The 26,180-nt window shown below is 26.1% G+C and overlaps 1 protein-coding gene across 1 annotated transcript; it reads right to left on the reverse strand.

The window, feature by feature from the left end:
- Nucleotides 1-17,800: 17,800 nt before the first annotated feature.
- On the reverse strand, nt 17,801-18,417 carry LOC127254634 (auxin-induced protein 15A-like). The gene has a single exon (XM_051279852.1). The coding sequence runs from the start codon at nt 18,356-18,358 to the stop codon at nt 18,020-18,022; it is 339 nt and encodes a 112-aa protein (XP_051135809.1). The 5' UTR covers nt 18,359-18,417; the 3' UTR covers nt 17,801-18,019.
- Between the last annotated feature and the right edge of the window lie 7,763 nt (nt 18,418-26,180).

The raw sequence follows: 26,180 nt of genomic DNA on the forward strand, positions 1-26,180 counted from the left end.
TTATAACCAGTGTAGCCAGTTGTCTATCATATTTCTCTGTAGCCCAATTTTCTATTGCATTTAGAGTCTTATTTCTAACTCTACTCCATCATGAGTAAGCCCCGGTTATGACTCTATTCCATTATAAGTGAGTCTCGTTTTTTATTCTAACTCCGTTATGAGTGAGTCTCGTAATTTACTTTAACTTCGTTGTGAGTGAATCTTATTTCTGACACTCCATTGTGAGCATGTTTTGTTCTAATTTTAATTCAGTTGAGAGAACTGTTTTTAACTTTGCTACGAGTGACTGTCATTTTCGACTCTAACTCCGCTATAAGTGTATCTCATTCCCGACACTCCGTTGTGAGCATATTCCATTAACCACTTTAGTTCAGTTGGGAGAACGACTTCTGACTCTAATACGGTGGACGATTCCGACTATGTTATTTTTTATCCCAATCCGAATCTCTATTTGCTTTCATCTCAGGTTCATACAAACTCAAGTTAGTTTTTACAACACTAGTTAAGTTTCAGGAGATAGTGAGATAATTTTTATATTCGAATTAGTATTGATTGATTTATATTATATTTTATTGGTTCATATTAAATTTTTTTATATCCAACTAATTATGTTATTTTGATTTGAATCTACTTAAATGTTTTTCTTATCTGCTTATAACTTTTTTATTATAAATAATATACAATATAAGATTTCCATTATTTTAGCAAACAACGTACACAAATATATTAAATCATATTGAATTTTCTGTATCAATAAAGCAAAGACACTTATTTAAAGATGCAATAATTAGGGGAATTAGTTGACTAATTAATTATTGAAATTAGTGTGACAATATAATGGGAAGAGACATTGTGGGGCTATTGTTTGAATGCTAATGTCTGAATATAAAGTCACAAATATTTTATTTTATTTTATTTTTTGAATAATATATATTATATATATTTCAATGAAAGCCATCACTATGATTGGTTTAAAATTAAAGGCTAAAATATTGAGTGCACATCATAACATGATCAAATACATTATCTTAATATATTATTATTCTTATTAATGATTTTTTTATCGGAAATTATTATTATTATTATTATTATTTGATAATGTGGAAATTCATAACCCTTCAATGTGACTCTACATTCTATACTATTATCCTTTCATAATATTATTTTAAATATTTAATTTTATTTTTAATATACAAAAGTATATTTCATATTCAAATATTATGTAAAAATTATAGTGTGTGATTTGAATTTGAGATTTTACTTAAATAGTATTTTAATATAATATTTTATGAATTTGTACCTGTTAAATATGGTAAATTTAAGTTTGAAATTAAAAACAACATAATTGTTCTTATAACGACGGAATTAGCTTCCGGATTTGGGGGCAAAATTTTTCTTTCGATTTATTTATTTTTATACTATTTTATTTTAATTTCAATATATTTCAAACTATTAATTTTTAATTTTTCTTTTATTTAACGAGGTAGTTTGACTTTTATGTATGTGAAAAAATAAATTGTAAAAAACCAACTGATAATAGCTTTAGAATTTCTTTGGAATATAATTTAAATATAAAAGTAATGTGATAAAGATTATTATTATTATTATTATTATTATTATTATTATTATTATTTCAAATTTTCCACTTGGAGTTTCTTAATGAATGTCTGACTATCACATGACTCTGACTTCCCATATTAATATAAAAGTGACTTTGACGTTATAATACTTACTCCGTCCAGCCACAAATGGCCTATTTTTCTATTTTATATATCCCACGAAAGATGATCATTTTTCATTTTTAATAACTTTATTAATTTTAAATATACTTAACAAATATAAATCAATTTAATTAAACTTCTAATACGTTATATGTAGGATCCATTCAAAACTCTTTTATTTTTATATCTCTCCTCAATTAACATAATTTTTTATCTATATTTAAAAATTTTCATTTTTTTATAAAACTAATTTACGATAAAGGTAAATTAATAAAAATATTTTTTATTTATTTGTATTATATAAAATTTTATTATCTACAAAATGATATTCATATTGCATATATTTTTTCGAAATATAATATTAAATTTTTTTAAAATACCAATAATATTATTTATATAAAAACTAATAAATTAATATCATAACTTATTATTAATAACTTACTAATTTACACTGGCTAAAAAATCAGTTCATCCCGGGACGGAGGGAGTATTATTTTAAATATAATAAATTAATTAATTAATTATTTTATGAAGTGTGGGAGTGAGACGATTTCTTAGTGGGGATACTGTAAATTAAAGTGGCACATTCACTGAAAAAATAATTTAATTAATTTGGATCATAAAATTAAAGTTCAAAATGTTGATTGATAAAATTGTCACATCGCCATTTGCTTTAGTTAAAACCCTTTTTAGAATAATTATCACATTATATCTTTGTTCTTTTGTGATTTTCTATCAAAATTAATCCTCATTATTTTTTCGTACCATTTTTTTAAAAATATTAAAAAAAAAATTATTTAAATAAAAACTTAAATCAATACTCAATTTCAAATCATTTCAACCAACAACCAAACAAACTTTTTTGTTCATATATATATATAAAAAAATATTAATATAAAATTAATATTTGATGCCATATAAATATAATATTAACATAAAATACAATATTTTAAATGAACTATAAAACTATATATTTTTTAAAATAAAAATATTGATAAATCGTAAAAAAATAAATTTGAAAACACATTGCAAAAATTTTTGTTTGGTGACTGAGAATGAGACATTTCATGCGTTCACTTTAATAACTCTTAATAAAAATATTAATTTGATTTTTTCATTTTCAATTTTCTTACATTGAATAATGTGAATTCGCAATCGCTATTTTTTCAATACATTTACATTATTTTATTTTAATAACTTCATTACTAAATACTATTCATTCCATTTCATCACATAGTATTGCAACATTTTTATTTTCAGTGCGAAAATCTAAGTGGATAATATTAAGCATAATAAATGATGCGAGAGAGAAATACATTTTTATTTTTTATTTTTATTTGAATGATGAAATTAAATAAAATGCAGTTAATTACTTTTTTATTTTCAAATATTGTCAAATATTTAAGATAGACAAGAAAGGGGTTGTTTGACAAATAGGTTTTTTTAAAAGCTTTTAGCTTATTGAACAGCTTTTACTGTTTGACCAGTCAAAAAATTAATTTAAGTGTTTGGTAAATTAGCTTTTTGGAATAGCTTTTCGGATCCAAAAAGTTAATTTTTGAAAAGTTAACTTACCCAACATTTTGAAATAACTTTTTCTGTAAATTTTTTTATTCCTTGTATGCCTTTAAAAATTTATTATACATTTTACACAAATAAATATATTTTGATTATTTATTAATTATATTAGAATATTTTATTAAATTAGTAGTTTTACTTTTATAAATTTAAAATAATTAATTTTTATATAAAATTATTTTAATTGTAAAATATATAAATTTATTAAAATCAACATAAAATAAAAAATATAAATATTAATAATTTATTTTTTATTAAATTACATTATATAAATTTTATACTAAAAATAAATTAAATAAATTAAATTTATTGAAAATTATAAATATAACGAACTAATCGATAACTAACATAATAAATATATACACGAAAAATTTATTATTTTATATTTTACATCATTTTCAATAAAAAAAACTATTTATATATTTTAATAAAAATATATTATTTTTTAAATCTACTGTAATAAAAATAAATACTTTTATAACACTTTTACAATTTTCAATAACTAATAACAAAAAATTTTAAATATTCTAAACTCAAAATAATATAATTGAATATATTAGAAACATGAATAAAATAGAAATGTCCTCAATTGTCATTTTACGTATAAACAGTTAATATCAAACAGTTGTTTTACCAAACATTTTAATACAAACAACTAATTGAATCAGCTAGTCAAACCAGCTAATTGAATCAGCTAACAGCTAATTGAATCAGCTAAAAGCTATCAGCTAATCCAAACACGCCCAAAATATTATAAAATATTTATGACCGAGAGAGTATATTTTATTAATGAATATAAATATAATATGGTATTAACGAATAGTTTGATATAATATTTTTTATAATTGTCTAAATAGTAAATTAATGTTGATATTTTGGAAGAGAAGGTAATACTCTATTAAGAATAAAAAAAATGAATAATAAAAAATATAAATAAAATTACAAAAACAGAACAAAGCTCAATATCTTTATAAACCGTTAGGATGTGGTTGGTACAGGGAATTGACATTGTTGGGGTGCAAATTCAAGTCCCACGTTGAAAAATTAGAAGAAAATCTATCACGTTATAAGTCCTACATAAACTCCACTAGTATAAGACCTTTTGGAGGAAGTCCAAAAACAAATTCGTACGGTCTCAACTCAAAGCGGACAATATCATACTAGTGTTGAGTTGACCAAGTCCCAACAGTGGTATCAGAGCTTTTTTGGTGCATTTTGTCTTCGAAATCGAGTTTTCTTTTCGATTTTGAGGAGTTTTGGTTGAAATAGCTTAGATCTATAAATGATCTGGTTAAATCGAATTGTTCTTAAGTGTTTCTATTCTTTTCCTTGCAGATCTGTTTAATACCGACCGAAATCTCACTTGATCTGTGCTTTCTAGCCTCGGTCGAGTGCAATTTGTGTTGTCCAGGACTTAATCACTACAAATCTGTGTAGTTTAGTTAAGTTTGAGTTTAAATTTGGTTAGTTTGTTACAAAATTGTTTTATTTTTATAAACGAGTTTTGTTTTTCAAACTTTATTTAATAAAAAGGTGTGAATCGAGTTGAGTTGCCTCTATTTTGGTTAGATCTGTTAAAATAAGAATATTTGTTTTTTAGGAGTCAAAATCTGAAATGATTTTCAAAATCTTAAAAATTTTGTAAAGATATTTTAATATTCAAACTAAATCTCGTTTGAAATCTTTAAAATCTTTAAAACTTGCATTATTCTTGTTCATTTGTGTTGATTTTTGTGTAATATTCCATCAGTTTCGGGGATTCTAACTTTATGTTAGAAAAGAAACATAATTTGTTTTCTATTTTAATGTAAGTGTTGGTTAACCCCTATTTTCTAAAAGAGAATAATCTTGTTTTGTGCTTTTCTCCTATTGTAGGAATATAAATTTTTGTTACAACGGTAAATCCTGAACTCACATTACTTACTGTTTTTGTGTTTGGTTTAATTTCTTAATTTAATTTTTGCACCCAAATTTTTTTTAAAGGCTATTGTGAAATCAATGTTATTAAACTCTGATCCTCACTTCGTGGGTGATTCTCGAGTACTTTCGGTTGAATAGTCACGGATGTATGTTGTATAGTTAGTTGATATGTTGTTTTGTTTGCTTAAATTGTTTGATGTGATTATCTGTTGCCATGTGATAATCTGCATTTTGTTTCGTGTGCATTGTTTGTAATATTGTCTATTTTTTGTGTGAAAATTAAACTAAATAATTTTCTGAAATTAAAAATAGAATTTTTTAAAATTAAAATATGTTTTTTTTATTAAAACGGTAAAATGACTGGTCAATCTGTTTTCAGTATTCGAAGGAAAACTAGACTTTTCAATTTGGAAACAAAAAATAAGAAATATTTTAGTCACTCAAAGATTAATTAGAGCAATTGAGCCATATCATATAGCTCAAGTTCGACTAGAGAGGAAAAATGAGTTGAATGAAATGACTTACTCTATTATAATACTAAATTTAGCAGAATATCATATAGCTCAAGTTCGACTAGAGAGGAAAAATGAGTTGAATGAAATGACTTACTCTATTATAATACTAAATTTAGCAGATCGTGTAATTAGAAAAGTAGATAAACAAAAAATTGCTATGGCATTATGGAATAAATTGAATAAACTATACACTCAAACATCACTTTCCACTATATTGTATTTGTTAGAATTTTTTTTTTAGTTTTACTTTATTTGTCGGAATCAATAGAGGAAAATCTCGATAATTTTTCAAAACTAATACAAGATATAAAACTTATTGGTGATAATGTAACATTAAATGTAGTTATTAATGAGTTAAAATCTAAAGAATTAAATTTACAAATTCATAAGTCTAATAAGAGTGAAATCATGTTGGCTAGAGGTAGCTCTTTAGATCAAATAAGAAAAGTAATTTTGGAAATAATAATAATAATAAAAACCAGAAATAATAGTAATAAACATATATCTAAAAGCAGAGGAAACAATAGATTTAAAACTTAAAATAAAAGGAGTAAAAGATATTATAATTGTGGTAGTGGGTTCGCCTTCGTGACCTGCGGATGTGAATTGTGTCGAAAGTCTCCTGGCGTTGGGTCGGTCCCGACAGTTGTGGTTGGTCAGACAACGGGTCTCTTGTGATAGGGGGTGCAAGGTGGACAGGAAAATTGTACTAAAATATAATCTTACAAAACGTAGTATATAATTTATATATTTTTTTTAAAATAAGTCACAAAAAATATATTTCATGAATTTTCATTCATTAAAACTCTTTTTTATTCGATTAATCATTTATTTTTATTTGATCCCTTCGTAAAGTTGCATTTCTCTACACCAAACACCCTTTATATTCCCTCCCTCCAAATTTAGAAGCATAATTTGAGATTTCATAATTGATTAAAAAATAATAATATTTTATCAGTAATTAGAAATATGTAAAATAGTTTTGATACTCTTATTCTTTGTACTTTATTATAAATGAATTTTATATGTAATTATATATTTGTAATTAAGTAAAAAGTTAAAATAGTATTTTGATATCAATGTAAAATAATAATAGTTTTGATTACAAATAGTTTTTTATAAAGAAAAATGTTTATTTGTAGCAGTTAAATATTTTTTTGATAGTGTAATAAATTGATATTTTTGAATGAGACTTATATGAAAATAGTAAAAAAATATACATTTAGTTGAGACGGATGGAGTAATAAATTATAAGTATATATATAGTGACTATAATAAATGATATATATATTGTACGATTCAATTTTTATACTGACTGGGTCAAATAAGTATAATAGATAACACACCCATGACCTCACGGTAATAAATTCACTCCTCACACTACCAGCTTATCACTCACGGCCATAATTATATATATATATATATATATTTTATGATATGGAACCCGATGGCCATAATTATATTTGTTTGTATGCATTATGGATGAGAACCAATTATTTAATTAAGGGACTTTAAATTATTGTAAATAATGCATCTATAATATATATATATAAATATATTTATATGACAGATTTTCAAATAAGAAAATTTATTATATGAAAAAATTTGTTAAATGTAAAATTTACTGTATATACACATATAGATGTATACAATTTATCTAATCATTTCCAAAACTCATCGCAGGCTTTATAATAATTAACAGTTATACTTTATAGATAATTTTGGATAATTATTTATAACTTTTTTAATATTATAGTTCATGTTAATTTAATTATATTACACAAACGTGAAAATACAATAAGCAATTCAACATATATATATATATATATATGCTTATGCTGTTGAACAACATATTTGTAAAATCATACTTTTTTTGTCGTAAAAACATATGTTAATTCTTCTTTCTTATTTTTTATATAAAAAGTATATTCATTTCATTTTCTTTAGAAAAAGATCATACTATTTTTTACTTTGTTTAATTATTTTTGTACTATAAAAAACAAAATATAAACACCATATTAGAGTTACGCCCGAACCAAATGAACATATTTTACATGGCGGGTGAGTATTATTTAACTACAATTAAATTATAAAAATATAAATTATTAATAACTAATATAACATTTAATATTGTATTAGTATTTTCAACTTTGTGTTTTAATTCTAAATATAATAGTAAGTGTATTTGGTTTGTGTTTAGGTGTATTTTATATTGAAATGATATTTTATAAAAAAAATCTGATATATTCTTATAAGAAATCGCAGGGAATTATATAGTTAAAAATCATTCAAATAATTAAATGGCTTATAAAGGAAAGAAAACAAAAAAATGAAAATGAAAATAGAAACAATTTTTTTTTTTTTTTTTTTTTTTTTTTTTTTTTTTAATGCAGAAAAACTTTTTGTTTAGGTTGTTTACTCTCATGTTTTGTCCAATTTTTATAATTGGTTGATGATTAATTTTTTTAGTATTTTGATTTTTAGTTTGAATAGGAATTTAGATGTGATATTTGTAAAGCAACGTAAAAATTAAGTAATAAAAATTCAAAGAAAAATAACAGAAAAGCAAAGTCTAATATTGAAAAAAAAAAATTCATGATGAATTATTATTATATATTCAAAATATTATATATATATATTTACTGCTTACTTTAAAAACAAGCTTAAAAATCCAAAGATCGAGATAAAAAATCACAAGAAAACGAACATTTAATATACTATCTCAATACATATACATATATGGTTGTGTGAATGCTTTGATATTTTTGAAGTGAAAAAATATATATATATATATATATTGGTTTAAAAAAAAATAAAAAAATTATAACTTGAAAAATTGAAAGCAATTTTGGAAAAATGACTTCAAATTGCTACACACACATTTTTATGAACTACAAATATACTCCATTAAATCTGTGTGTTTGTATATATGTGTGCCAAATTGCTACAATAATAAGCCTAGCAAAACTCTACTTTGGCACACATATATATATATATATATCAGGACGACGATGAAGAAGAAAAAGAAGATTGTATCGAATTTATAAGACTTAAGAAGTATTCCTCGGACGTGGGAATTGTGATGCCTCCCATTGGATGTTCGAACCCGAATTCTTCTTCGGCCCAATGCAACAATTCTTGAAACAACGGATGATTCAAGTACAAGATTGGAAGAACAAATCGCCGGTGCGCTTCGCCTACATACACCGTGAAATGTCCCTTCGGGACATCGCTCGTCGCCCCTCGTTGCTTCTTCTTCGAATGAGCTAGCTTCAGTCCCATATATGTGTATTAAAAAAGAAAATAATAATAATAAAAGTAAATGATAAAAAGATTTGAGAAAAGCTCTTGATTATATAAGATTGATGATATAGTGTAAATATATGCATATATATATATAGATAGATATAGAGAGAGAGTGTGTGTTTTATTTAGTTACTATGCAATTTTAATATATTTTTATTTTAAAAAGAAAATTTATTTAGTTTTTATTTATAATACAAATAAAGAGAAAAAAAAAATACTTCTGTTAGCGTTGCACAATAAAAAATTAATAATATTTGCATAAAAATATTATATAATTATAAAAATATTTTTAATGTTAAATACAATGATACAAAAAAATAAATGAATATATTGTTAAGCGACGGAAAAAGTACTTTGTGTTAAAATATATTTTTATACATATTTTAGAGTTTTGTAAATTATAAAAAGTTAAATAAAATATGTATTTGATGGTGTTTAAACATGTATTGAATGCCATGTTTTTTTGTTGTAACAGTTAAATTGAAAAATAAATATTTGGCATTTCTTTAAAAAGTATAATTAATTGAGTAATAGCACAAAAAGATAATTTGATATCATATTTAAACAGGACAATATCCAACAATTATTTAATAAAAAAAGCCAAAATAAAATAACCCGGCCCCCAACAAAAAAATCAGCTTTAATTTGTTTGGTTGTGTTTTTATGACATTTTTATTGTGTATATATATTAGTTTACCTTTTTTTTTTCTTAAAAAATCACATTATATATTATACTTGAAATTTATTTGCTATTTAAAATATTATATTAAACAATTATTTTAATTTAAAATTGTTATTTTTTTGCCAACCATAAATTTACTTTGTTCTGGCTAAAGTTATTTTTCAATTACGATTTTTAAAAAATAATAGTATTTTAATTATAGTGAGTAGTTAAAAGTAATGTAACGATATTTTTACCTTTGTTTTTTGGTATAAAAGTAATGATGTGATGTAAAGTAAGAGTATTTGTGGAAAAAAAGTAAGGTATTTAATGAAATATTTACTTTGTAATTGGACGTCCCAAAATAGAAACATATATATTTTATAGCTGGACGGAGGAAATATAATATTTTATACAATAATAAAAAAATCAAAATACTTATTATAAAAAATCAAAAAATCATTACAAAAAATAAAAGAAAAAAAGTTAAATATTTAATTTAAAATAATATATTTTATATTTTTGATATAATTATTCATATCACATTGCAAAATTTATTTTTTATTAAAAAATATTGTGTGAACGGAGCCGATACGAAACACAACCAAACAAACTATTCTCAGAGTCACATGGTTTTGATTGGTCTGTAGTGTGACATTGTGCCCTACCATTTCCTGGGAATCTACAATTATTAGGGCCACAAAATATTGCTACTATACTATATTTTTTTAAGAAGGTTCGGAATATGAATATCCACTATTGAGTAAATCTTACTAATATATATTTTTTTTTATGACGTGGGTATCCGCAGCCGGTAGCTAAAAATACGTAATGGATAAAGCCCGGCCGAACCTAATACTCTGCAAATTAGGCCCAACATGCAAGTCACACTAGACGAACTATGTATGACAGGTGACCTGAGGCGTCGGAGGTTTCAATCTGTGACCTGAGGCGTAGGTTTCAACCTATGACCTGAGTGCGTATTGAGTAAATCTTACTAATATTTTTTTTTTTATCGGAATAAATCTTACTAATATGGCTACTATACTGTGTTGTTTTAGTTTTTTTTTTTTGTTTGAAATTAGCTTTTTTATTTGAATTTTAATTTAAATAGCATTTTGACATGATAATTTGTGAGATAAAATAATATACAAGACTAATTTAGTTTTGAATTTGAAATGCAAAACAAACACACCATTAATGTTTTATAATTTATGAAATTTTTATTACTTCGTATTAATTATTTAAAAAGATAAATTATATAATACTTCCTTGTAATTTATAATTTTAGTAAAACTGTACAATATACTTGTATTTATTCTTGTGTTAAATTGAAATATGGACAAAATACCATATGTGTGCAAAGTTGATGTTTGATTGTAAATATAGACCTAAATTTGAAGTTTTATACAAATAAGAAAGAGATAATATATCTTAAATAGACTTTTCTTGAAGATGATATATAAATAAATACATAATTGTCAATGTATTATATTTATAATTTTTGTAAAAATCAGATAATTATTATTTTTTAAAAAACTATAGAAAAAATATTATTCAATTATTTATTATTTAATTGAAAAAAATTACTTGTAAAATATTTGATCTCTTTTATTTACATAAACTTTGAATAATTAGGTTCGTATTTACACTCACACATCAGCTTTGGACAAATATGGTATTTTGTATCAATTTTAATTCAACACAATATATTTTATGCAATAAAGAAAATATAAGATATTTTATACAATTTTACTAAAATACAAAAGGTTATATAATTTGCCTTTATTTTAAAATTATAAAAATATTTAAGAAAATATAATGTATTATTTATGTTTAAATATTTTATAATAAAAAATAGTACTCTCTCCGCCCTATAAAGAGATTGTCATTTATTTTTTATCGTGTATATATCTGAATATTAATCATTATATTAATGCATACTAAAAATCAAGAAAAAAAAAGGATGATGTTTTTTTGATTAGTATTGTGTAATACAAATATAATGATATTTATATAATAAATTATACAAATATAAAAATATTTTTAATATTAAGTACAATGATACACATTAACAATTTTTTATGAAACGAAGGTAAGTATATATTTTATTAAAAATCTGATTAAATTATTTATTAGAAATAATATAAAAATAAAATATTAAACTTTATATGTTTTGTTAAAAAAGTGACGAGGAAGCAAGTAAAAGAAAATTATACTCCATTTTAAATTTAATAGTGAAAATGATCATTTTATATATTTTTATCATTTTCACTCTTTATACTCTTCATTTGGAATCAATAAAAATGAAATATTACTTTTTCTCCTTCCACCTCTAAGGGGTACATTTACTTTTTGCGTATTGATATTTGAATATTAATTATATATTAAAATATAGTACAAATTAAGAAAAAAATTGGGTAAAATTGTTTGTAACTCCCCTGTGGTTTCGAAATTCAGCGTAAAATCTCCATATACTTTAAAAATTGCATGGTACCCCTTATACTTTTAAAAACGTTGTATGAAACCTCACCACCATAAAACTTTCTTCGCATAATAAGAAGATGATTTCCTATCTATATGTTTTGCATGGCAGGGGGTTTTATGCAATATTTTTGAAAGTATAAGTGAGCGTCATTCAATTTTTTAAAGTAAAATGAGGATTTATGCTGAGTTTCGAAACCACAAAGTGGTTTCATGCAACATGTTTTAAAGTATAAGTGGACGTCATGCAATTTTTAAAGTAGATGAGAAATTTACGCTAAGTTTCGAAATCACAAGGGAGTTATGGGCAATTTTACCAAAAAATTGCAAAAATATTTTTGTTAATGTCTTATAATACTAATAGAAGTATATTTGTACAAAAAAATATTTATACAAATATAATGATATTTTTAATTTTAAGTACAATGACGCAAAAGATAAATATGACCCTTAAAAGTAGACGGAGGGATTATATCTTAGTTATCATTGTTGATCTTTTAATCTTTTTGATGAAAAATTGCATGTGACCAATATGTGTGTGCAAACATAGCATTTAGGAATTGAACTTGATCTCTCGACCAATTTGTAGGATTCATACATACATTGGTTACTCATAATTTTTCTATTATCGGAATAAAAAGATAATGACAAATTAATGTTGAATTTAAATGCCCGATCCTTAAAGCAGAAGCATACCTGATGATGAAGCCATATACGAATTTTACGTGATTAAAGGTTTGGTCTTCCAAGATCAAGGTGCCGGTTTCCTTTATATCTTTGACGGGTGAGGAGCAGAAACTGTATGGAGAATCAGATCTCTTTTACGGCGTACTGATCCTGGGGACCTAACCCTAGCCTATCTATAATAGGGTAAACATAATTGTAATTACAATTATGCCCTTAATTAATATTATTAATTTGTCACGTCACCGAAATAGTAATATTATACGGGTAGCTGCACTTTCATTGTATAACAATCAAACCTATCAGTCAATAATTAATTATATTAATTAGACCACTTAAATAATATGACTGAATAAAATAATAACTTTAACAATATATTCGATACATATATTTGATCCAAAATCCAACAATTATATATATATAAATAAATTTTCACAAACTAAGTAGTGTATCATGGGAATAGTTGATGGATTTACTATTCAAATCCCAACTCAAAATCTAATACCCCAAACAAACGCACCCTAATATGTCCAAACCTATAATTTTGTGAAAGTTTCAAGTTTATACATCAAATCCTCAAAATAATTAATGATGTCTAAGACATGTCGCGGCTATATCCACAAGTACGGAAGACGAGATCAATCAAAAGATGTGTTTGTTTTTTTACACAAACAAAGCAATTAATGTAGACTTTTGTGCATGTTCTCAACAACGTAACAAGTTGTTGTCATGTCCCGTCACTTGAAGTAGCCGGTGAATATACTTCTGCCATAAAATGAGCTTTGCGCTATGTTTTTAATTTTGAGTAAACTGTTTTTTTAGTCCCGTAATTGGATCCCCTTATCATTTTAGTTCCGTAAGTGGAGCCTGTCGCAAACTAGTCCCATAAGTGAAAAATTTTCATTGTTTTAGTCCTCCGGCGCCGAAGAGCCCACGTGGCTCGCGGAGGTGACGTGTCCGCCAGGTCAGCGACACGTGGATTTTTATTTTATTTTTCATTTTTTTAATTTTTTTTAAAACTTATTTTTCATTTATTTTTAATTTTATTTGCATTTTTTTATTTGGTTCAATTAAAAAAAATTTAAAAAATTAAAATAAATGAAAAATAAAAAATAAAAATCCACGTGTCCGCCGGGTGTCGCTAACTTGGCGGGACACCAGGCGGACGCGTCACCTCCGGCGAGCTACGCGGGCGTCTCCGGCGCCGGAGGACTAGTTTGCGATAGACTCCACTTACAAGACTAAAATGATAAGGGGTCCAGTTACGGGACTAAAAAAACAGTTTACCCTATTATTTACTTTCCGTCTTACACAAACTCCTTCATTAATATAATATTATTATTTTTTTTATTTTATTACTTTTTTTTAAAAAATTATTCAAGTGGGACAAAGGAAATATTACATTAAAAACTTATCTCTATTTAAAAAAATTACATCCGATATATTATTATATCATATCAAATAAATATTTAATACTATAGAGGAGCTAAGTGACACGCTAAAGAACTCATGAATAAAAAGTGTGAGAGAAAGCGCAATCATGTAAGAATATTACATGCTCATAAATTAACTAACTTGTGATGTTTAGACTATTAGTGTTATTTCGAGTTGTAGTTTGGGACCGCCGACGGATGGATATAATGGCCCGTTGTTGAAAGAATCTTTCAAAAGTCAAGGGAAGATCTTGCTTTCATTACATGCTTAGAATCAACTTCTTTTCTTTGGTCCTTTCGATCAAAAAATATATTTTAGTTTTGCTCGTGATTAAGCATTGTATATGGAAAACAAAAAATAATGAAAGTTAGCAATTTTAATTTTATACATACACTATCATTCTTTATTTTGTTTGATAATTTTGTACACTCATAGTGGCTTTATTTGTTTGTAAATTTTCAATTCATATTTAACTACTCCCTCCGTCCACAAACTAATGTCCTACTTTCTTATTTGGGACGTCCAACAACTATTGTCCTATTTTCTTTTTTAAACACACATTTTACATTTTTACCCTTCATTCATTTATTATTTTTAATCTCTATCATATAATTAAGGGCAAATTTGTCCATTTATAATAAAAAGACAATCACTTAAAAAATCGTGCAAATATACTTTAGGACAATAGAAATTGAACGAAGAGAGTATTAAATTATTTTCTCCAAAAAAATCAAACTATTCTTATTTATTATTTATTATAATTATACTAAAATATTATATTAATATCTATTTATATCAAATCAAATAATTATTTTAATTTAAAATTTTACTATTTTAAATATCAAGAAATGAAACACAACTCAAAATCCAACAAACACACTTGTTATGATCTCATAAGTTATTAATTTCCATGTACTTGTTCTTGTCATGAAATTTTAAAAATTATAATTATTACATAAAATTTTACAACAAAAGATCGATAAAAGATAACTCGAAAGATTAAACACATCTATAAAATATATACTTTATCTGTTTCAAAGATATTCATTTATTTTTTTGTAATAAATTAAATTATATGTAAAAACTCTTTTTCCTTTGACATGTAAATTAAATGTGATGATATTAACATAAACAAACATAAATACGAATATAAAGCTACGTGTCTATAAACTATAGTATAGTGTGATCTATATTTATTTCTTTAAAAAGAAAAATTGTATTTGGACAAACCAACATACTCCCTCCGTCCCATAACAAAGTATCCAATTTTCCATTTTAGTCCGTCCCATAACAAAGTATTCATTTCCTTTTTTAGTAACTGTACTATATACCTAACATTACAAATACCCTTACAACTTACAATAGTATTACACAAATGTCATTACTTTTATATCACAATTACAAATACTCTTACAACTTACAATAGTATTACACAAATGTCATTACTTTTATATCACACATACTAATAAGGTTATTTTAGTCATTTTTATTTTATTCATACTATATCCCAATATAATACTAATATTTCTAAAACTACGTACAAAAAGCAAATGGATATTTAGTTCCGGGACGGAGGGAGTAATATAAAAAAAAACTACTTATTAAAAAAGGTAGGAATATAATATAATAAAAACGATACATATGATCAAAATTTGCAAGTATATCTTCAAACATAGGCCGCACAAGTGTTGGATAATGGAGATAACCTTAATTATTACAAATATAATAATTCATAGGCCACTAGACTAGTGTTGGAGGAAAATAATATAATGTGCTCTACGCATTAACTTAATTATTAGTCAATGAGGTCCCTTTTCGTGTCTAAGTTTTATTACATATATATCATCAATTCAATCATGGCTCGAAGTGGAGGGGAGGGGGCTTGTTGACTTCTTGAAAATGAAAGACTTGCTGTTAAGTCAACCCCTCTTGAAATGGTTGACTTACCTTTAACCAATGCTTTTTAATCACCTTCTCCTTTACATGGATGGTAATGATCAAGTGTTGAAACCCTTGTAATAGGTAGTCCATATAGCTTGTTGATGAGATTCTTTTTCGCCCATCGTCCATCGATCCTTTCAAGAAGCGCGATCGAAACTATGTTGTTGGTTGCCTAAAATGGTAGGGCCTTTCGACATTTTTTTTTTTTTTTTTTCCGACTCGAACATATGCATATGTACAAGTTCCATGTCCAATCGGTGATATATATCCGGTGAATTGGAACGAAAGCAATTGCATGTGATGCATCATGTGCCGTTGTCCTCTCATTCGTACCTTTTGCAATATGGTCTTGTCTACATTATTATTGCTAAGCATATGTCGACGACATAAAGTTGACCTATACACACACAACTTGGTTATAAATATTGTCCATTGATAGTAAACTATGTAAAGTTACGTGTGTTTATTTTGAAAAAAAAAAGAAATTATTAAAGACACATTTTCAGTGATTGCTATTGTACATATATGCACTTAAGGCCACTTGGTCTTTTGAATTTGTTACGATATATATTTAAAAGATACATATATTTTTATATCTATTATATTATGGCAAGAGCCTTATTTGTAAGGTTTATAAAATTCTAGAGTTATTTAAACAATTTGTATAAATAAATATAATTTACTTTTGATTGAAATAGAAAATTTTAGTTTTATATTTCAACGCAATCAATTTTCTTTTTCTTTTTTTTTTTGATTAGTTAATGACCTATTTCATATGTTTCTATCCAAAATCATGCTGCCATTGTCTTCTCGATTCATCCATGATTCTGATGTCGCCATTGTATTCGAACATAATTAATCATTCGAGTACTTTCTAGTTATTACACTAATACAAGGTTTTCAATGTTTAGCATGCCTAATTAGCGAGCAATACATACATATATATATATGTGTATATATATAAGCAGGGAATAATGTCTACATTTAGCGAATCCTTTAATTTCCATACGCTCGAAGCTTTTTCTAGAAGACTTCCTTTGTGTTTTGTAGTTAAACTATCATTAGTGTCAACGATCGCTTAATTAATCCTCGTATTGCCCACTAAATCAAACATGTTAAAAGGATTCGAAGGTGGAAATAAACCAACCTTAAAACAAGTATGTAATAGCAAAGACTATATTCATCTAGTACCAAAGCTAATAGAAAGAACACAAATGAATTTCTAGTCTCCAAAATTGATTGCCCCATTCGAGCTTTGATCCTTCAAGCACATGAACACTCAAAAGCTTGTCTTGCCCCCGAACCAACTATTGTTTACTAATTTTAAGGTAGAAAAAAAAAAAAAAAACCTTAAACAATACTCCATCCGTCATGTAAAAATTATGTCAATTTGACCGGACATGATTTTTTAAAAGTTGTTAAAAATAGAAACTTTTTTTTTTATATATAGTAAAAAAAAATGTATATTTCACTAAAAAGAAGAACGATAATAAGTTTGGATGACAATTAAAAAAAGAAAAATAAAAATAAATTTAAATGACAGAAGAGAAGAAACCTATAATATGAAAGACCGCATATATATTCATATCTGATCCACAAAATTTACATCGTACTATACTACTAGAGCCAATTGAAAGAACATCAATGATTCGTTCTTCATTGCCAAAATTGATGGATCTTTCCTAGTTTCAATCCCTTTGACCCCAACCAATCGACCCTATCTAGCTACTACATATATATCGGGTACACCATGTTGAAGACAAAGTAGATGATCATTACAAAGAGAGTGGCATATGGGAAGAGGTACTAAGTTGAGAAGTCAAGCTAAGGAAGTAATCTTGATCGCAAGGAATGGTGAGGCCTCCCAATGGATGATCATATCCGAATTCTTCCTCGGCCAAATGCAATAGATTTTGAAACAAGGGGTGGTTCAAGTACGCAATAGGGATCACGTATCGCGCGTGCATTTCGCCAACGTACACCGGGAAATGGCCCTTAGGGACAATCTCGTTGTGTACCATGTTGTCGTCGTTGTTGTTGTTGTTGCGGCTTCCTTTGGTGAGAGATATTGTCCTTCTTAGCTTGTCTTTGGTTTGAGACAACTTGAAGCCCATTTTTTTGGACAAGCTTGAGAGTTGTGTGATTTTCTTTGGTTGTTGGGATCAATGGTGTGTTGGTTGAGAGTGAATGTATATATATATATGTATATGTATGTATATATAGATAGATAGATGAGGGGGGGGGGGGGGGGGGAGGGGGTGGAAGAAAAGTCGGGTGAAATAATTGAAGGAAAGAATCCACATGGGATTTTGGAGTACAGATGTGTTTACTTTGAACCGTGTTTGGTTTGACTTTCAAATACTATTCAATTTGTATCAATTTCAATATATTTTTTCTCTCGTAGAGAAATGTGTTTAATTTATTTGAGCATGAATTTTAATATCTATATTATTTTATTTATTATAAAAAAATATTTTTAAAAAATAGTTAAAAAAGTAAAAAAAGTAAAATTTTTTGCTAAAAAAATATAATGATAAAACTAAAAAAGAAAGTGGAAACATTTTTTTATCACAAAGGGGAATAGTATAAAATATCACATCAAATCATATTTAAATATCAATTCCAAACTCAAATCAAACCAAACAAACTTTGATTTTTTTTCATCCACAAAAAATATGAATTTTCTATTTATAATTTAGGCTCTGTTTACCCGTATAATTTGATTCTTGATTTTACTATTTCAATTTTTTTTCTTAAAAAATATCAAATCAAATATTTATTTTTTATTTATTTTATTACACTAAAATATAATTTACATTCAAAATATCAAGTCAATACATATTTATACGACATCAAACAACTATTTCCATTCAAAATTTTATTATTCAAAACAAAATTCAAAACCAAAACTTCACAAGTAAACACACCCTTAGTTTAATATAATTATTTTGAAATTCATATAAATTGTAATGGTCTATTTTTTTAGATTTTATTTTTGATTTTTCATTGCACGTTACTTCTTTTTCTTTAAAGTTATCGAATAAAAAATTTATTTTTCATGCAAAATATTACATCAAGGTATTCATATTATATCAAATGTTATTTTAAATTCAAATTGTTGGTATTTTAAAATTTTGTATTCAAATACAAACCTTAAAAAGAAGCATACTCCAAAGTTTTTGTTTGATGGTCTTTAGATATAATAATAATAATAACAACAATAATAATAATAATAATAACAGTTGCTAAATATAATATTCTATATAAAAAATTAATCTTATTCTATAATATTTTTAATAAAAATAATTTTATTTAATAAAAAATAAAATAAAATAAAAAACTAATGTGTTTATTCCTTATTAGTTATGAAACTATTGTTCACTTTGTATTTTTAGTGTACAATTCGGCATAAAAATTATTGTTAAAAAAATATATATAGTAATACATTATATATGAACACAATTTATATAATATATACATTTTATCTACAAAAAAAAAAGTTAACAATTTAATTTAAAATATTATTTTTTATATTATAGATACAATTTTTATACTTAATATAAAAAATACATTTATTAAAAAAACACAAAATGAATGCATAAAAGTGTTAATGTGTTACGAGGATTGGATAGAATTGTTTGTTTATATAATGAATATGTAGATTAATAATTTATAAATATTTTAATAATATTTTATGTATTAAAATGATTCAAGTAGTTCGATAAAATAATACTTCATCCTTCCCTTATATATATATATATCCGTTTGCTTGTTGCACGGAGTTTTAAAAATATTAATATTATATTCGGATGTAGTATAAATAAAGTAGAAAATACTAAAATAATCTTATTAGCATTGTGTGATATAAAAGTAATGACATTTGTGTAATCTATTGTAAGTTGTAAGGATATTTTTAATGTTAGTAGAGAGCCCAATTACTAAAATAAAATGAAATAAATATTTTATTGCGAGACTGACCAAAATAGAAAAATTAATAAATTGTTAAAATACATAGAAAGTGAGCATATAAGTATATGGCCAATTTTGTGGTGGTCTAAGGTTCGGTTATTACTTTTTAAAATTTGATTTTTTTTATTTTATAATTTTAATTTATATACTCCCTTCGTCCAATAACAAAGTATTTATTTTTCCATTTTAATCCGTTCCATAGCAAAATATTTTTTTTAGTAACTGTACTATCTACATAACATTACAGATACTCTTACAACTTACAATATATTACACAAATGTCATTACCTTTATATTACACATACTAATAAGGTTATTTTAGTCATTTCTACTTTATTCCTACTACATCCAAATATAATACTAATATTTCTAAAATAATGGATATTTAGTTATGGGACGGAGGGAGTATATATATTTTTTTATAAAATTATGTGTTTGTTTTGTATTTTGATATTTTTTACATGAAGTATGAGAAATTGTGTAGGTAATATGAAAATAAATAGTGAATTGCACCTATTAATTTTGCACCTTCTAACATAAAGAGTATATTAATTTTTACCTTCTAACATAAAGAGTATATTAATTTTTTTGAAGGAATGTTCTGAAGAATTTTGTTAAAAGAACAATTTTAAATAAAGTTTTACTGTTGCGAATGGTCAATTTTGTTTGGTTGTATTATAATATAATTAATATATATGTTTAATTATAAATAAGGTTAAAATATATTTTGAAAGTTTTAAAATTATATTTAAATAACTTATATTCAATATAAATATCATTTTTTAGATAATAAATTTTACATAAATAAATATATATGTTTGTTTATACATAATTAATATAAATTAATTTATATAAAAAAAAAATTAAATATGAGTTTTTCCCAAAATATTATGCAAAGATTGATGAAATTGGTGCAATATGTAATATGATAATTAATGATATTTTTGGTTCAAATCTTGTCAATGTTTTTTCAATCGTGTCTGTCTCATAAGGTTAGATTTGCTCAAACAATTTGAATTGCCGTTTATTTTTATTTTTATCAAAAACGTCGAATCGAAATATTGGTTGATTTTCATTTTTCTTTTGCCAAATTTATCCAAATTTAACTATTTGGACTTTATGTTTTTCAAAAAAAATATATATATTTTTTTTCATAAAACATCTCATCAAATATTATTTTATTATTAAACCCAAACCTTTTTTTTTCAAACTCAACCAAAAGAAATACATAAATAAATTATACATATCCTTTCAAACATAAGTTTTTAAGTGAGAAAGTTATTTAATGTTATATCAGAGGTCAAGTTTAAACTCATAGATGAAACGAACATTATTTAACATCACAATAAAACCTTCTGAATCATATTTTGAAACTGGCATTTCTATTTAAAAACAAACAATTTTTATTTATTTATTTATTTTAATTTCAATTTTTATAATTAAAATTTGACGATTAATTTTTTATTTCGAAAAATATATTTATTTGTTAAAAATTATATAAGTAACCATGTGATTTATATTAAAAATAAAAAATAAAATTATTTTAACTTATAATTTTATTATTTAAATATGTAAATATAAATTGATTTGTAATTTACATTGTATATTATTTTATATGTATACTAATTTCTATATATTTTTTTATTAATATTAACACTCTCTTCATCGATATTTTTGAATTCATATTGTTACTTTAGTCTCAGATTCAATTTTACATTTTTTTTTGAAAAAATGATGATATATTTTAATTATATTTTAAATTATCTAATATACAATTTTTTTAATTTTAATTAGATTAATTAATAATTTTAATTTCAATATATGGTATTATAATTATTTTTATTAATATATATTTTTTTAACTAATTATTAATTAGGTTATTTAAAATCTCATATCTACAATACACATACATGAGACGAAAAAATTAATATTTTTTTCGTTTCAAATTAAAATATTTTTTTATTTGTTTTGTTTATCGGTATTCATTTTTTATTTAAAAAAAAAATCATACATTAAAATCATCTTTAATTCATCCTAAAAAAAATATCAATTTTATTATTTTTACGGGATGGGTTAGTCCAACCCGCCATTAACTTTTGTATTCATCACCCTTTGGGATGAGAGGGTGGAGCAGATTCTCTTATACGAGAGGACTCTTTTTATTGAAATTTTTTTAAAATATTATATATAATTTAAAAAATATATAAATAATAAATAAAATAAAATATTCATTAACCTGTAAAATAAACTATGTAAGTGGAGATGTGTTATTATGAAAATAAAATAGAGGGTATGATTAGAGATGAATAATTTAGAAGACCTGCAAGAATAGAGAAATGTATTGTAAATTCTGCAAAATTTGAATTATAAGTTAGAGATGATCTAATTTCTAAATATCTTTAAAATTTATTTAAATTACAAATATATCATTAAATATACAATTATTTTACACATAAAAAAATCAAATTACAAAAATATCAAAATTTTTTACATACTTTCACTAATCAATAAAATATTATTATTTATTAATTTATTACAAAACTGGCTCTTGGGATGAAGAAAATATATGATACTTTAAATTAAAATTATTAATTAAAAAAATTTATAAAGTTCTTTTACCATAACCAACGCTCAAATTCATCTTTCTTCTTTTTCTTTCTTATTTTTTTCTTCTCTAATTCTTTTTTTTTTCTTTTTCTTTTTTTCTTTTCTTCACATTTCATTCTTTTCCTCAATCCTTCTTCGTCACTAACGGCCACTACCAGAAAAAACAAAGTCCGTTTCAGAAAATAACTTCAAAATTTAAACTAGATCTGAGACTATTATTTTTAAAGCCTCGGATTTTGGCTTGGATTGATGCCCGAAGAGTAAATCTCATTGCCATTTTTGTGGCCTCGGAATAGCTTCGGAATTTTCAAGACCAAATTCGAAGTTGCAGACCCAAGGGCGTGGAGGAATAGGATTATTTTTTTTGGCTTCGGAATTTCTGAAGCAATTTTTTATATAATTTCTTCTCTCCCCGTTGCCGCCGCCCCACTTGTGCTGCCCCTGTTGCCGTCGAAGAAGAAGATGCTGGATATTTGATTAAAAAGGTGAAAGATGAATAAATGGTTTTTCCCCACAAATTTTGAAGTCGGATTTGATTTCTCATTTTATATTCAATTTAAAAATTATCTTATTTGTGTATTTAGAATTTCATCATATCTCAAATTTTCCCCAAAACTAATTTTCAAACAATCTTGAAGCAAATTCTGTAATGAAATATGAGATGGCTGACAAAATTTCCCAGATCTACGATCAAATCGCGGCTGCCCAGAACCTACCTGATGACAAAGGGATGATCGACGTTGTGCATAATGGAGGCGACAGAAATCTGAATGATGATATTCAGATTACCGCAGATGGGGAGAAGAGCGAGAAGGCTAACTCCAGCGAGTCTCACACTCTTGTTCTCTCTGTTACGACGACCTCAGCCACCCCGCCCAGCCAAGAGGGCTGCTGCCGAAAAAGTTGCACAAACAACATACGAACAAGCCTTCAAGGCCGCGATGGAAGGAGCGCAACCTGTTGCTATGACCTCCAACGAGCCTGTTGCTGAGAGAAAAAAAGGGAATTCTGTTGATACCTGTGTGAAACAGTCTGTTGGTTGTTGTTCTGCCTCGTCCGCAACATATGGCTGCAGGACTTGCGCAGGGTCTTGTTGCGTCTGCCAAACAACAACTAGATGACTTGAAAGGTATACAAGCTGTTGTTGTTGCGGACCATGTAATGCAGCCTCTTGTTGCAACTTTCAGACAGCTTGTTGCTGCAATAATCAAAAAGTAAAAAATAAAAAATAAAAAATAAAAATCAACGGGCATAATTTTAAAACATAGCAGCAGAAGATGTTGTTTTATCTGACCATTGTTGAATCTGAAAGATTGGCTAATGGAGGTGCACCTGTTGTGCCAAAGGACCCTTGTAAGAATGAAAAATACAAATTCTGAAAAATCTGGAAATGCTCAGGTTGTGTTTTTTTGTGGCTTATACCGCGTATTTTTACTATTCAGATTCTTTGTTTTCCTCCAAAAATATCACATCAAACAATTACTTTTTTTTATATTATACTATAAATTTATTTTACATTCAAAATATCACATGAACTTCTATTTACATCACATCCAACAACTATTCAAATTCAATTTTTTACTATTAAAAAATCCAAATCCAAACCCAAAAACTAAAACCCACAAACAAACACACCCTCAGATTCTATGTGCAAAAATTATGTACTGAATGGCTTAAGTGACCCCCTATACGGTGTCTACCGGCATGCATTGACGCCTAAGCAGTTGTGCGAGCGTTGGAGAAGAGGCGAAATGGATTCATCACTCTATTGAGGACATTCCAGAATAAGACAAACCTGTCTCTGCCATAATCTTTTACTGTTATAGTAAATCTGCTATCAGTAGAGCATAAAGTACAATGTATAATGGAATGAGTCGACACATTCTCCTTCGACACAATTCCATAAGACAACTGAACGCAACTAAGTTATTGCGATAGACCATGTTGCGTCAAAAGATAACTTAGCGGATCCGCTAACCAAATGGTTAAATCGTGATGCAATTTAAATAACTGACTAGAGGAATAGGGCTTAAGCTTGTTGAAGAAGAAGTTTTATAAAGGAAAACCCAACCTAGAAAGATTGGAGATCCCAAGAACTAAGTTCAAATTGACAACCTACCTATAAGACTTATGTATATCATTGTAGGGGCTAATAGCCTCAAACTATTCCTATCAACGAACAATGACAGAGTAGAGAAGATAGCAAACAATTGATTTAATGATCACTAAGTGAGTGTTGTATCACTCAGAAACTTAGAAAGATCACCTATATGAGAGAGAAGCGGGGCCGCTTCAAAGGAAAAACTGTTCAGGCTCAGCTCTTTAGAAACTTTCACAGAACTAGGACGGGTTCCATGGCCAAAACGGACCAAACAATGAGAATCAAACTAGACACGTGAATTTTGTATATGTAGCCCACTTATTAGAAAAAAATTGAACAATTTAAGGACAACGTGTCCACTGGAAAATTAGTAAAGACTACGTATTGTTCAAAAGAAAGTTGAAAGAAAATCTACTTATCCTATGCAGAATTCATCTTTGTTTCATCGAGTAATCGTTTTTCTTTTTTATATGGGAGATTGTTGGGTATTTAATTAAAAAAAAATGAAAGAGGAATAAATGGTTTTGTCTCACATTTTATCTGATTAATTTATTTTAACTTGAAAAAAAATAATCAGATAAAATAATTTGTTGCAAGTGAATGTAACGTGCAGAAGTGAACAAATTTTCCCTTTTCACGTGATTAAATATAAAATAATCTGGAAACATATATACTATATTTTTCCTCACTCTTTCAAAAACACACAAAAATTCTCTCTTCCAAATATTCTCTCAATTTTTTTTCTCTGCAAAATCTCTCTTTCCAAAAGCTTTCTAATTTAGTTTGTTATTCCATTGATAATTCGTTCTATCCTGGGAGGCGATCGATGGAAGGCCGAATTCGCTTCAAGCAAATCGCGTACTACTCGAGGCTCGAATTTATTTAAATTTGAAATTCATCTCGTTATTGGATTTGCTGATTTGATTTTTGTCACATCTCGGATTCGTTAATAAGTTTTCCAACATAAGATGATGAAGACGGAGGATCTGTCACCGCCGCCGGAGGAGCTGTCACCGCCGCCGGAGGAGGAGAAGAAAAAGAATTCGTTGCCGCCGCCACCGTGGCTGCTGCCGGAGAAGAATAAGAATAAAGAAGAGGAGGTCCGTTGCCGCCGCCGGAGAAGGAGGAGACTCCGCTGCTGCCGCCGTCGCCGCCGCGCCGCTCTTACCGCCGCCGCCGGAGAAGAGAATTAGAAGAAGAAGAAGGAATGAAGAAAGTGCCGCTGTCGCCAGAGAAGAAGAAGAAGGAGCTTCCGCTGC

Source organism: Andrographis paniculata, unplaced genomic scaffold (genome assembly GCF_009805555.1).
Source record: "Andrographis paniculata isolate CXL003 unplaced genomic scaffold, ASM980555v1 Contig12END, whole genome shotgun sequence".
Lineage (NCBI taxonomy): Eukaryota > Viridiplantae > Streptophyta > Magnoliopsida > Lamiales > Acanthaceae > Andrographis > Andrographis paniculata.